General features: G+C 38.9%; 1 protein-coding gene across 1 annotated transcript in view; it reads right to left on the reverse strand.

Moving 5' to 3' along the window:
* Window positions 1-5,171: 5,171 nt before the first annotated feature.
* The window catches only part of gpr158b (G protein-coupled receptor 158b), a 70,465-nt gene continuing 61,834 nt past the window's right edge, over window positions 5,172-13,802 (reverse strand). The window contains exons 9-11 of the mRNA XM_079818572.1: window positions 9,722-9,827; window positions 9,450-9,596; window positions 5,172-7,702 (exon numbers count right to left, since the gene is read on the reverse strand). Coding sequence (XP_079674698.1) covers window positions 5,960-7,702; window positions 9,450-9,596; window positions 9,722-9,827 — 1,996 coding nt within the window. The 3' untranslated portion in view covers window positions 5,172-5,959. The remainder of the gene's footprint in view (window positions 7,703-9,449; window positions 9,597-9,721; window positions 9,828-13,802) is intronic.

A 13,802-nucleotide genomic window follows, 5' to 3' on the forward strand; every position in this document is an offset into this window, starting at 1 on the left:
GCAAATATCTTTGCGAGGGAACGCAAAACTTTTGCGAGGGAACGCAAATATCTTTGCGAGGGAACGCAAAACTTTTGCGTGGGAACGCAAAGTTTCTCGGGGGAACGCAAATATCTTTGCGAGGGAACGCAAAAGTTTTGCGAGGGAACGCAAACGATTTGGAAAAAAAATATCCTCCCATCCTAATTTTTTTCCACCACCACGTCCCTTTAGGGGCTCCGTAATCTCCTTCTTTATATTAACAAAAAAAAATTTGTTTCAATTAACTCAAAAAATTTTGAGTAAAAAAATTTTTTTTAATGTTAGTGATTGAAATTTTTGAGTTAAAATTTTTTTTTTAATGTTAGTGATTGACGGGGAAAAAATATTTTCAAGATTTATCACAACTTTTTTTTGTCCAATCAACATAATATTTTGAGTTTCTGTTGATTAAATCAATCTCCTTCTTTATATTAACAAAAAAAATTTTGTTTCAATTAACTCAAAAATTTTAAGGCAACCAGGTTACTTTCTTTTTTTAAGTTAAACCAACAGTTTTTGAATGGCGGGGTCGGTGATTGTGTTAAGTAAACCATTCAAACTCATTGTATTAGAGCAGGGGTGTCCAATCCTGCTCCTGGAGGGCCACTGTCCGGCAAAGTTTAGCTCCAACCCCAATTAAACACACCTGAACCAGCTAATCAATGTCTTATTAGGCATACTAGAAACTTCCAGACAGGTGTTGAGGCAAGTAAGAGCTAAACTCTGCAGGACAGTGGCCCTCCAGGACCGAGTTTGGACACCCCTGTATTAGAGAGAATAACCACCCTGTCCTCCTTTTGTCAAACACTGTGTCAAAAACATTACTGATTTGCATCTTGAGACAAAACAATGACAAGGACATTTAAAGTTGCTTTCAGTTAAAACAGCTCAAACATGCATTTTTAGCCTGGTCAATAGTTTTGTCTGTAAAACCGGGCAAAACTGTGCTGAATGAAAAATGTAAATGTATTGACAAAACATATCCTCACATTTTATGAACTGATCATTTTAATAGGTTGTTAGATTAGGTAATTGAGTATACTTGATACATCTTGTTTGCTAGCATGTTTATATGACATAATATAGCATTCTCATTGCACTTCTTAGTCATGCCACACTGTGAATTGTTGAAGAGCTGTAGGTGTTCGGCCACAAGGAGGCAGTGTTACTTTTTCATTTAACTTAAAAAGTGTGAAAAATGCACTTCATTGTCTTTCACACCCCTCAGTTTGCCCAACATGTCTTCTGCTGCACATTTACATGCACGCACAAGTATTAGGGTTTATAGTATGAACGGACTAATGTTGATCAATAAGAAAACAACCAGCTGATATGTGTAATGTGTTGTGTGTTTATAAGAAGATTCTGGTGAGTTGTATTGATTTTCTTCAATAGACGAAAAGCAAACCCAAGAAAAGCACTTCATGGACTACATAAAAACATCATATAAGCATATGATGAGGATCATGAGGCCAACCAATAAAATCAGAACACAATATGTTTATTGCAGGAAGTATTGTATGTACATGCTATCACAAAGAAGCACACAATATATATTTACAGTAGAAATGTTCCACGGTGGATTGCTATTGAGCATAACAACTGCATAATACGGAAGTTAGGAATGTATCTTTGCTTTGAGATATTCAATAGACTCACAACACTCTTGCTGATTAGGAATCTCATGTGCAGTAAAAAGACAGACCTACTTACGGTCATGCAAGAACCAATGTGACTTTGTATACACTGATGCAACAATCACCAATAGGGTGACTTCACTTAATCGTTTATAGATACAAATCACAAAAGAACAGAAGAAGAGTTCTGTAAAATGGAAAAACAATACTGTACCAACAACAATGCAACAGATAGGTGTGCCCATGCATTGATCAAACAAATGTAGTTTGAACTGTAGTTCTCATATTCAACATGGATTTAAAAAGTAGCTTGGTTTTACTTGCATTCATGCAGTTTACCAATGACAATGCTTTAGAATGATGAAACAATTGATTTAAATCACAAACTGCTGGTGTACAGTCGTCTGGTTTTTACCATCCCTCAGGTATTTGATTAAATAAAAATTTTTTTAAAACACTGTAGGGCATTTTTGAAAAACAGATCTTATAATTATCCATCACTTTCACTTCAAGTGGGCACTAGGTGAATTATTCATAAAAGTTGTAAAAAAATTTTTTTTGTATATTTTAGTAATTTACAATTCATTTTAAAACAGGCAAGAATGGGGTAAGATGAGACATTTTTTCATATGTCAGGACATCTATTATTAATTGCAATTATGAGAGCATTTTGAACATATATAGGGCCATTTAAATATGATCTCTAACAAGTTCAACTTGCCTCAAAGCAATTTTTCCTGAGTCAGTTGACAACTTAAAAAAAGTGAGGGAACCTGTTGCCTTAAAATTATTAAGTAAATAAACTTCATGCATAATTGAAAAAAAAAGTTTTGTGGAACTGTCAAGTTCCCATAACTTAATTTTTTCAATTACTTAATAATTTTACAACAATGGGTTTCCTCACTTGTTTTAAAAGTTAAGTCAACTGATCACTTTTTACAGTATAGTAAGTATTTTACTATAATTTTACTATAATTACTATAATTAGTTCACATTTAGCCAATTTACTGATATAGGCTACATCTACCAAGTCACCAACAAGCATGATATAGCTACAGCAGAGACTGGGGCTAGTCGTCACATGGGAACATGGCAAGGGATAGATTTTTTTTACACAAATATTTGTTTTCTGTTAAAATGTTGGTTTAAAATACCTATAATTCAAAACCGTATTAAGTTACTTGAACCATATCTTTTTCCTGGGCAATGACAGTGGAGGTATACCTTGAAGCCAGAACTTCAAGGTACACCAATCAGGTATAACATTATGACCACTGACAGGTGAAGTGAATAACACTGATTATCTATTCAGCACAGCACCTGTTAGTGGGTGGGATATTTTAGGCAGCAAGTGAACATTTTGTCCTCAAAGTTGATGTGTTAGAAGCAGGAAAAATGGGCAACCGTAAGGATTTGAATGAGTTTGACAGGGGCCAAATTGTGATGGCTAGACGACCGGGTCAGAGCATCTCCAAAACTGCAGCTCTAGTGGGGTGTTCACGGTCTGCAGTGGTCCAAGGAAGGAACAGTGGTGAACCGGCGACAGGGCCAAGGCTCATTGATGCTCGTGAGGAGCGAAGGCTGGCCCGCGTGGTCTGATCAAACAGACGAGCTACTGTAGCTCAAATTACTGAAGAAGTTAATGCTGGTTCTGATAGAAAGGTGTCAGAATACACAGTGCATAACAGTTTGTTTGGTATGGGCCGCAGACCAGTCAGAGTGCCCATGCTGACCCCTGCCCACTGCCGAAAGCGCCAACAGTGGGCACGTGAGCATTAGAACTGGACCACGGAGCAATGGAAGAAGGTGGCCTGGTCTGATTAATCAGGTTTTCTTTTATATCACGTGGATGGCCGGGTGCGTGTGTGTCACTTACCTGGGGAACACATGGCACCAGGATGCACTATGAGAAGAAGGCAAGCCAGCGGAGGCAGTGATACTTTGGGCAATGTTCTGCTGGGAAACCTTGGGTCCTGCCATCAATGTGGATGTTACTTTGACACGTACCACCTACCTAAAAATTGTTGTAGACCATGCACACCCTTTCATGGAAACGGTAGTCCCTGGTGGCAGTGGCCTCTTTCAGCAGGATAATGCACCCAGCCACAAAGCAAAAATGGTTCAGGAATGGTTTGAGGAGTACAGCAACGAGTTTGAGGTGTTGATTTGGCCTCCAAATTCCCCAGATCTCAATCCAATCGAGCATCTGTGGGATGTGCTGAACAAACAAGTCCGATCCATGAAGGCTCACCTCGCAACTTACAGGACTAAAAGGATCTGCTGCTAACATCTGGGTGCCAGATACCACAGCATCCCTTCAGGGGTCTAGTGGAGTTCATGCCTCGACGAGTCAGGGCTATTTTGGCAGCAAAAGGGGAACAACACAATATTAGGTCATAATGTTATGCCTGATCGTTGTATATGTCTTTACAATAATTATAACTACACATTGACCATCAAAATTATGAATAATAAGCCTGCCCTGAGAATTATTTACTGCAGTAAATGGTGTTACAGTAGGGTTACGATTGTCTGCTCAATTCTATCACAGACAGCAAAAATATTATATCTTAAAAATTGTGCTGTTTCCTAGATACAGGAGGTGTCTCATCTTACCCCACTCTGACTGTGCCTTGTGAAGGTATTCAAACCCTAAAAAAAACTAATAATTTGCTGAATTAAAAAACTCCTGCAGTTTTTTATCATTATTATTTGAAATAATTTTTCATTTAATATTCTTCTTAATATTAATATTAATATTTATAATTAATATTAATTAATATTATTTTTACCACTATTCATTATTTAGTCTGTTTTTACATGGCGCTCCAGTCCCTCCTGATAAAAACATCCTTAAAAGAGATTGATGGTATTCAGAATGTGTATGCATTGTAATACATCCATTGTATTATGAAAAAAAAAACTTTTCTTTTTTAAACTGTCCTTCAGGATCTTTTTTCTGGAAATGTTAAAATAGAATTAAACAAATGTCACATAAAAAAATATTTGATATAAATTAATACAATGAATACAAGCTTTAAAATGAAAATGAAAGGGGTTTGAACACTTTTGCATGGCACTGTAGTTTAATTTAAATTGAAAAAAAATTTTTGTGGATGAAAATTTGACATTTTACATTAACAAGCATTGAAAATATCTGAAAAAGTGTTTTACTTGGTATATGCAAATGTATTGAAAAGTAAATAAGTGCAAACATAAGGTTAAAGGCCCATGCACACCAAAGACGATAACTATAACGATAACTATAACTATAAAGTTTGAATAATTATATGCTTTTCCATCATCGGGCCGAACCTTTCTGGTTGCTTACCTGCTCCATTCCGTGCCGATCCGGCCCTTGTACCAGCCGCTTTTTGGAATGTAATACAAATGTGTCAGTCATTGCCTTGGTATGGTAACAGTTTACTGATGATATGAGATGTAAATTCGACTACATTATGGAGGATGATCAGATATTTCTTTTAATTTTATTATTAATTTGTGTTTACGTCGCTCAAATAGCGTGCTAAGGCCCCGATCACACAGAGCGCGTTTTTCAGGTTCTAAGATGCGAGGCTGCGTTTTTTTTTATGTTGCTAAGAAACCCCCAAATCATCTGTCCAGTCAGTCTCATCAAGGTAACGGTCACCACAACGGAAGGCCCGCCTCCTGATTTTTTTTCAACTTCAGGCGCTCAGAGTGCTCCTTCTAAAAAGTGAGATAGCACTCACTGCCAACAGAAATCTATTCAAAAAAGGCGCCTCTCGCTGCAAAAACACGTTCTGTGTGATCGGGGCCTAAGCCAGCTACAGGGAAATTGGTAACCAGGCAACAGACAAGTGATAAATTCTGAGTTGCAACGTCACTTCACGGATTCTACCAGCACAGAATTCTGCAGTACCAGGCTTAAGTGGAAACATAACTGGAACAGTTCCTTACCATTCTTAGAACCGTTTGGCCCGACGGTGGAAAAACGGCTATCGTTCAAATTCTATAAGAATAGCAAAGACCACAGCTATAACATTAACAACAGAGGAATGATGTCACTGGAATCACTTTAAGAATTTTTTTTTTCCTGGCTGATGAACGATAAAAGCATTGCCAGAATCCAGCCAACTTTAAGGAGCAGCAGACAACATAATTGCAGGGCTTGCTTATTATATACAGAATGTTATCGTCTGGCGTTGGTGTGGAAGCCAATTATTGTTACAGTTAACTTTCTTGGTGTGAACAGGCCTTTCAAACATGAAATCTGCCATCTCAGAATCCAACTGTAGTGTTCTAATTTTGTGAGTATTGTGTCATGCACTCTTCCCTGACAACTTCTCATCAAAGTCCCATGGACAAACTTCAGCCATGTTGAGGTAAGTGGACGGTGTTCGTGTTGTTTGGTTCTCAGTTGTTGGAGGGTGTTTATCATTTGAGGTAACACCTGGCAATGATTCTGTCTCCCAGGGACAAGCGTCAGCACGTTTACTGCTGCTGATGGTGGTGTCTCTACAAGAGCTTCTCCTCCTGCCAGATGCCACCATGGCAGCTTGGTCTCCCTCTGATGATTGGCTTGTGCGTCGTTTCTCGGAGGGTTTGCTCGAGGAGCTTCTCCGCTCTTTGCTCTTGGACCTTCGTTTATCATCCTCTTTATCCTTAGCTTTCTCTTTGGAAGAGCAGGATCCTTTTCTTTTCGAGCATGAATCTCTTCGCTTTGAATGGTGTGTGGGACTGGAAGTCTGGACCTTGTTGGGGGACAGAGGGGGATCATAATCCCAAGGGCAGATATCCACCATGAGAGCTGGAGGCTGCAAAAGGCTTCCTGTGGACTTTGAGATGTCTGAGAGGAAGATCTTGGGCTTTCCATCTGTGGGTGTGACACTTTTCTTGCGTCGAGTTCTCTCAGGGGACAGTCCTGCAGGCTCCATTGGTTGGATCGCTGGATCCTCGAAGTTCCATGGACTAGTGTCTTTGTAGGCAGTGAGGTTAAGCGGTGATTTGGGTTTCCTGCCTTCCTCCCTGTCCCCAGTCCTATCTCTGGAGCGACGTCGATTTGATGGAGATTGGCCCAAACCTTTTTGTTTGTGTTGAGACTTGTGTCCAGTTTTTGCACTGCTCCCATGGATCGTGTTGGTTTCGGTGGGAGCAATGGAAACATGCTTTTGGGCCTTCCCCTCCGATGGAGTGGGTGACTCCTCCATTTCCCATGGGCACACCTCAGACAGGTCGTACAGGTCCTTGCTCTTCCCTGGTTCAGAACAAATGGAGGGCTGACTGCCGCTCACCTGCTGCTTCATGATGCCCATCTTACTAGGCGTTTTGGTGTACTCAACCGACTGGCTGATGATCATTTTTGGTAAACACTCTGGGGATTCAGCGACTTCCGAAAGCGCTGTGCTGTCCTTTGCTTTGAGACCCTTTTTACTGGCATCTTCCACACTCTGGGTCTTCCCCGCAATGCCCAGCGTCCTTTCTCTGGCGCTAGCAATGACAGACAGTGACTTCTGTAACATAGAGGTTCGAAGAAGTGCAGGCTTTTTTTCTGCTGCTAAATTATGTGCACTGGCAGACTTGCACACTAAGGGCACTGATTCAGTAGATTCAGCTAACTCAACCTTTGGCACCTCAGGGTTCTTCTTGTTGGACCTCCGGCCCATCAAGGTGTCAAGCAGAGAAGCCTCAGTAGTAGAGCTCTCCATTTTATCTTCAGGCACCCCATTGATTTCCCCACCTTGGTCATGTGTATGGTCATAGCTATGAGATCTCTTCAGTGAGAACATCTTGCTCTTCAGTGAGTCTTCCCTTGACTTCCCAGAGTGAGACGGGTCAAATGGGTTTCTCCTCAGGGTGCTTCTGTTACTCCCATGGTCACTTCCATCTCGATCTTCCCGGCTGTACTGGCGACTTACCGTCTCAGGTATTTCTGTGATACGTCGCATAAGTGTCCGTCCAAGTCCCCTCTTGGAACTGCGTTTTTTCTGTAAGTGAGGGTTGTTAGCCAGCATCTTCTTTCTTTTATAGATCTCCAGTTGGGAATAGAGTTTCTTGAGCTCCTCCTGACAAAGTCAAAGAACATAAACTAAATAATCAAGATTTTCATATGTCCCTTAAGAAGAACAATTTCTTTAAAATATGTATTAAGTGAAAAAGAACCCAGTTCTCTTTGTATCCTTGATCGCTTTATATGATGAAGAGATTGAATTTAGGATTTTATTCACATTAACATTCATCAACTCACACATCAATTGTGGTAAACGGAAGCTCAAGCATGTCCACTTGATGTGCAACAACCAATAAGATTTGCTCTTGTGTTACACAGCACATTTGAGCTTCTGCAAGAACCAATGAGGTTAATTCTCGTGTGCTACGCAGCACATTTGAGTTTCTGCAAGAACCAATGAGGTTTATTCTCAAGTTACGGAGCACGTTTGAGCTTCTGCAAGAACCAATGAGGTTCATTCTCCAAGCACGTTTGAGCTTCCGCAAGAACCAATAAGGTTCATTCTCATGTTCCGCAGCATGTTTGAGCTTCTGCAAGAACCAATGAGGTTCATTCTCAAGTTACGGAGCACGTTTGAGCTTCTGCAAGAACCAATGAGGTTCATTCTCCAAGCACGTTTGAGCTTCCGCAAGAACCAATAAGGTTCATTCTCATGTTACGCAGCACGTTTGAGCTTCCGCAAGAACCAATGAGGTTCATTCTCAAGTTACGGAGCACGCTTGAGCTACTGCAAGAACCAATGAGGTTCATTCTCATGTTACGCAGCACGTTTGACCTTCCGTAAGAACCAATAAGGTTCATTCTCATGTTATGCAGCACGTTTAAGCTTCCGCAAGAACCAATAAGGTTAATTCTCATGTTACGCAGCACGTTTGAGCTTCTGCAAGAACCAATAAGGTTCATTCTCATGTTACGCAGCACGTTTGAGCTTCCGCAAGAACCAGTGAGGTTCATTCTCGTGTTACGCAGCACATTTGAGCTTCCACAAGAACCAATGAGGTACATTCTCATGTTACACAGCACGTTTGAGCTTCTGCAAGAACCAATAAGGTTCATTCTCATGTTACGCAGCACGTTTGAGCTTCCGCAAGAACCAGTGAGGTTCATTCTTGTGTTACACAGCATATTTGAGCTTCCACAAGAACCAATGAGGTACATTCTCATGTTACGCAGCACGTTTGAGCTTTCACAAGAACCAGTGACGTTCATTCTTGTGTTACACAACACATTTGAGCTTCCACAAGAACCAATGAGGTTCATTCTCATGTTACGCAGCACGTTTGAGATTCCACAAGAACCAATGAGGTTCATTCTTGTGTTACGCAGCACGTTTGAGCTTCCACAATAACCAATGAGATTCATTCTCGTGTTACGCAGCACGTTTGAGCTTCAGTAAGAACCAATGAGGTTCTTTCTTGTATTATGCATTATGTTTTAGCTTCCGCAAGAACCAATAAGGTTTATTCTCTGTGTTACGCAACACATTTGAGCTTCTGCAAGAACCAATAAGGTTCATTCTTGTGTTAATGCAATTAAGTATTACATGATATTCAATATGTAACGTAGTGCAGTAAAAAGTACAATATCATGCTTTGGAATGTTTTTCAAAGAAGATCACTGATAAAGTACATATACTTGTACTTTATCGCTTGAGTTGAAAGTAAAAATACTTCCCTACTGTCCGCCTCTGGTCAGGGCACTGATCACGACACTATCGCCCCAACCACATTGGAAAGTTCCCATAAAACATGGAAACCCAACATGTGTGTGTAAATGATCAAGGGCCAGTAAAGAGGTCTTACCCTAATGTCCTCAGGGTCCAGACTGTGCTCACTCCAGGCTGATGTTATGCTGCTGTTCAGGCAGGAGCCTGAGTGACCCATATCCAGTTCTTCTTCATATGCCTCCGTGGCTATATCCTCACGTGCATGAGTTCCAGTGAAGAAGAACTGCAATGAAGGATGAAACAATCTATGAATATTTTATTAAAAACAGTACAGTGGAAATCCCCATAAGCTGTTCTATAGATTTCTATTCTACATTCTATAGATTTAAGGACAAGGATAATAATCACCTTTGGAATGAGAAGTAATCCCAGAGTAACTGTCACTGTCAGGTGCGTATGGACGAAAAATAACATTAGCATCCAGTCTGGATGCAGCCCAGTGCCGAGAGAGAACCTGTAGATGAGACCAATGCTTGTTCAAGGTGCCAAAATAGATTTTTTACATTTTCCTAACTTCTGTCACTTTGACTCCAACTCCACTTTAACCGTAGGCTGTTCCCCTGACTTTTTTTTAAAATGGCAGATCAAAGCTAAATGAAAGAGAGCATTTGGATCTGGAGCAAATATTAAAAAAATAGAGCTTCAAATAGCATAACGAGGGTAAATGTAATTGAATGTGGCGTGACATGTAAGGGCTTGCTCTGTTTATTTAAACGCTGTTTAGTCAACAGTGTTAGGTATCCTGGTGATGTTGTAGCGGGTAATGAAGGTCACTGTTCCTCCGTTATGCAAAGTGTAATGAAATTCAGGCTCATTAATCACACCGCCTTGCTTTGGCAAAGCATCAAACCAGGGCATCACCACTTTTCAGACAAACAGAGCTTATCTGCAAGAACCAGCAGGGGTTGCAGACATCGGCAAAGAATGAGAGTGTGCAGAAAAATATTCTGTTAAAACGTCTAGTCACTATGATACCTCCATCATATATATCACCAGTGTATTTTTACTCTGCAAGTATACTTTCTAGGGCAAAGGTTTTGAGCATTGGGAAAAGTGTCAGCCCAATGCTCTACCAAAATGTTTTATTGTACAAATATAAACAAATAAATGTCCTTAAAATCAACTATTAAAAGATATTAACATTAACTGCATAGACCCAAAAATATGCACAATTATCAACATGACATGCTGAATATTGAAATTTTTCAGCATATAACAATTTACAATAAGGTTCATTAGTTAACATTAGTTAACTACATTAGTTAACACGAACTAATAAGGAACTGCCCTTATAAAGCATTTAGTAAAAACTATTTTTAATGTTAATTTCAACATTTACAAATACTTTATTAAAATCTTGTTAACATTAGTTAATATACTGTGAACTAACATGAACAAACCATGAACAGCTGTATTTTTAATAACTAACGTTAACAAAGATGAACAAATACAATAACAAATGCACTGCTCATGGTTAGTTCATGTTAGTTAATACATTAACTAATGTTAACTAATGAAACCTTATTGTAAAGTGTTACCACATTTTTTTGTAAATGCATACACGTTTTAACAGACTAATGCATAAAACAACGAACACTGAGCCAAATATGTTATTAAGGTTCTGAGTATGAGAAGTGCACAGTCAATTAGCACATAAACAGATCAATGCAGTGTTTATTGATGGTTTTATGCTGTTGGCAGCCAATCATTCAATGCAAAACATTGTTGAGCTTATTAATTTTTCTGCTCTAATTATTCATGTGGATATTTGTATTTTAGATTAGCATTTAGCATTGTTTTTTATGATTGTTTCGCTATTGACTGTGGCCCTATTAGAGCAGACCTAATGCAGCATTCTGGAAAGTTCTCCTGGAAAATTCATACTTATGAAGAAATTGTCATTACCACTGTTGTGCTTTCAAATTACACATAAATTCTCTTCTTACTTTTTAACTTCTTAACAAAGGCTGGATGCGCTTTATCTGTAACCTAACAAAATGAGGTGACAGATAAACAAAATAGGTCAGTAATTGACGCTTTATCTGTGTATTTTATCATTCTCATGCTACCACCAAGAATAATGGGAAATGCAGTTGTCCATACGTAAGTCTGTTTCCTCATAAATCAGTTAAATGAGCAGAATTAGCTGGAAAACTTTAATGTTATTCTTACTCAGTAGTATACAAAAATCATTCACAATTACATTTTATTATAAAGAATAGATTTGATCATAATTCTTTACTTCACATGCCCAAAAACTATACCGTACTGCATTCAGATAAAATGAGTCAGGCAGTCGTTATTATGACATCACACAATAACCTAAACTTAAAATAATGACAATTATTCATTTCTATCACTTATTTATTCATGGTCTCAAAACTAAATGTGTTACATAAAGCAAACCTTAAAAGTTGAGTGATTAACTTGCAAAAATCATTCATTTTGATTCACTACAAAATTGCTTTCCACTCACTGATCTCTCTCTATATAGATTATATAAATATGATATTATCTACATTATAGATTGTTTCTGCTATTTAAGTGTTTATATAAGTGTTTCTTCTATTTTTCAAATAAACACGGTTCCAATGCCACAACTTTTCCCCATTCTTAAAGGGGTCCTATTATGCCCTTTTACAATGTCTTGCTATTGTTTTGGGGGTGTTCTAGAATATGTTTTCAAGCTTGATTGTTTGCAACAGATTTCACAGGACGTTTTAGAGTGGTATGTTGTTTTTGTAATTTTCTTAGATATGATATTATCCACCATTTAATCATATTTGTTGGAAATCTTTGGTAACACAAACAGTAGTCAATCACAAAATAATTTTATTATAAAAAAGGGGCGGTGAACAGTCTTACAAAAGCAAGAGCTAACAAACTACACAAAACTTATAATTGGAATTGTTAATAGAAAACACAACTACAAATAATTAGACATACTTACTATATACATACTTAAGTTTTAAACCATAAACAACAGATCGTCCCGACAAAATGGGAACCGCCTCGTCTTTCAGGAGAAGCTCTTGTGCGTAGCCTGCATTGTAACATTACTCTGTCTGTCTGCTGTTCTCCATAAAATGTGCAGTGCACAGACACACGTTGAGGTTAGAATGTTCAGGAACATTGTTTAAAATCTATTTTAACCACTCTAAGTTCGTCAGCCTTAGGACAAACTTTTTCCGGGGTGGAAAAAAACAGTGACAATACTCTTATTGGGGCCTACCATACACCTGGCGCAATGCGATCCCAGGCGCAACGCAAGTATATTTTGCTAGTTTCAACCCGATGCAGTTATCATTTTCACGTCCTGCGCTATGTTGTTTAAATAGCAAATGCATTTGCGCCCATTTGTGCACCCATGGGCATGCTGGTCTGCGAGGTGTGTTCAGTTGCATTGTTGGCGCGTTGCTATTTTGAGGCAACTGAAATCAACTAAAATAGACCAACTGAAACCTGGTCTAAAGTCAATGGCGCAATATTTTTTGTGTGTGTGTTATTTAAAGGGCGCGTTAGTAATATGCGCCTATGTAACTGACTTTTAAAGGGAATGGGAGATGAGACTAAAACACACCCATGGCTCATTAAGAGACTAGGCACAACCCTTTTGGACTATGCGCCTGGCTAGACAAAAGTGGATTGGACAAACAAAATATGGTGCACCTGCACTATGCGCTTAGATCGTTAAACTAGGGCCCTTAATCTTCTCTAGCGCAGCTTAACCAGGCTTGAAAAGTGGATTCTGTTAAATAAAATCTCCCTTTGGAGTGGACTTTGAGCTTCATATATATTTTTTATGATCAAACAGCAACATTACACACTAACTAAAGTTGAAAAAGTGAAAAAGCACAATAGGACCCCTTTAAATACGACCTTTATGTTTCAATCATGTGTTCGGATCTTGTATTTACAATAATTCGAGCTCCGCTTGAAGGGCACATTAAAGATTAAGGAATTGGTAATTACGACTTCATGATGGTGTTTATATGCACTCAACTCATATACATTCATTCTGACATGACTTGAACACAGCATGTGACCTATTTTTGGGTCGTGACCTACTACTTGAGAACCACAGCTCAAGGGAAGGCGATTTATCACAAATTCTGCATACCATTTGAAATATTTCTGAACCTACCACTTGCTGGATTGATGGCTTAACTTTATACTTTGTTTGAGAAATAAATTAAAAGATTTCTGTGGTCAAAGAAAGTAAAATTTAGGGAGCAACAGAGCTGAAGATGGCAGACTGAGAGTGAGACTGGAACAGGGTGAGTGGGTTTATTTTAAGCAGAGTAGTTTTATGCGCGAGCTGTCTGCAGCAGACATATTTTATGAGCCTTCTCTCAAGTGGCTTATCAGTGCCGTCTTCACGATGCATGTCGTTTAGCTGAGGCCAGCTGTCTTCACCTTCCTTTTACAA

This window comes from Gobio gobio (genome assembly GCF_949357685.1).
Source record: "Gobio gobio genome assembly, chromosome: 6".
In the NCBI taxonomy this organism is placed as follows: Eukaryota; Metazoa; Chordata; class Actinopteri; order Cypriniformes; family Gobionidae; genus Gobio; species Gobio gobio.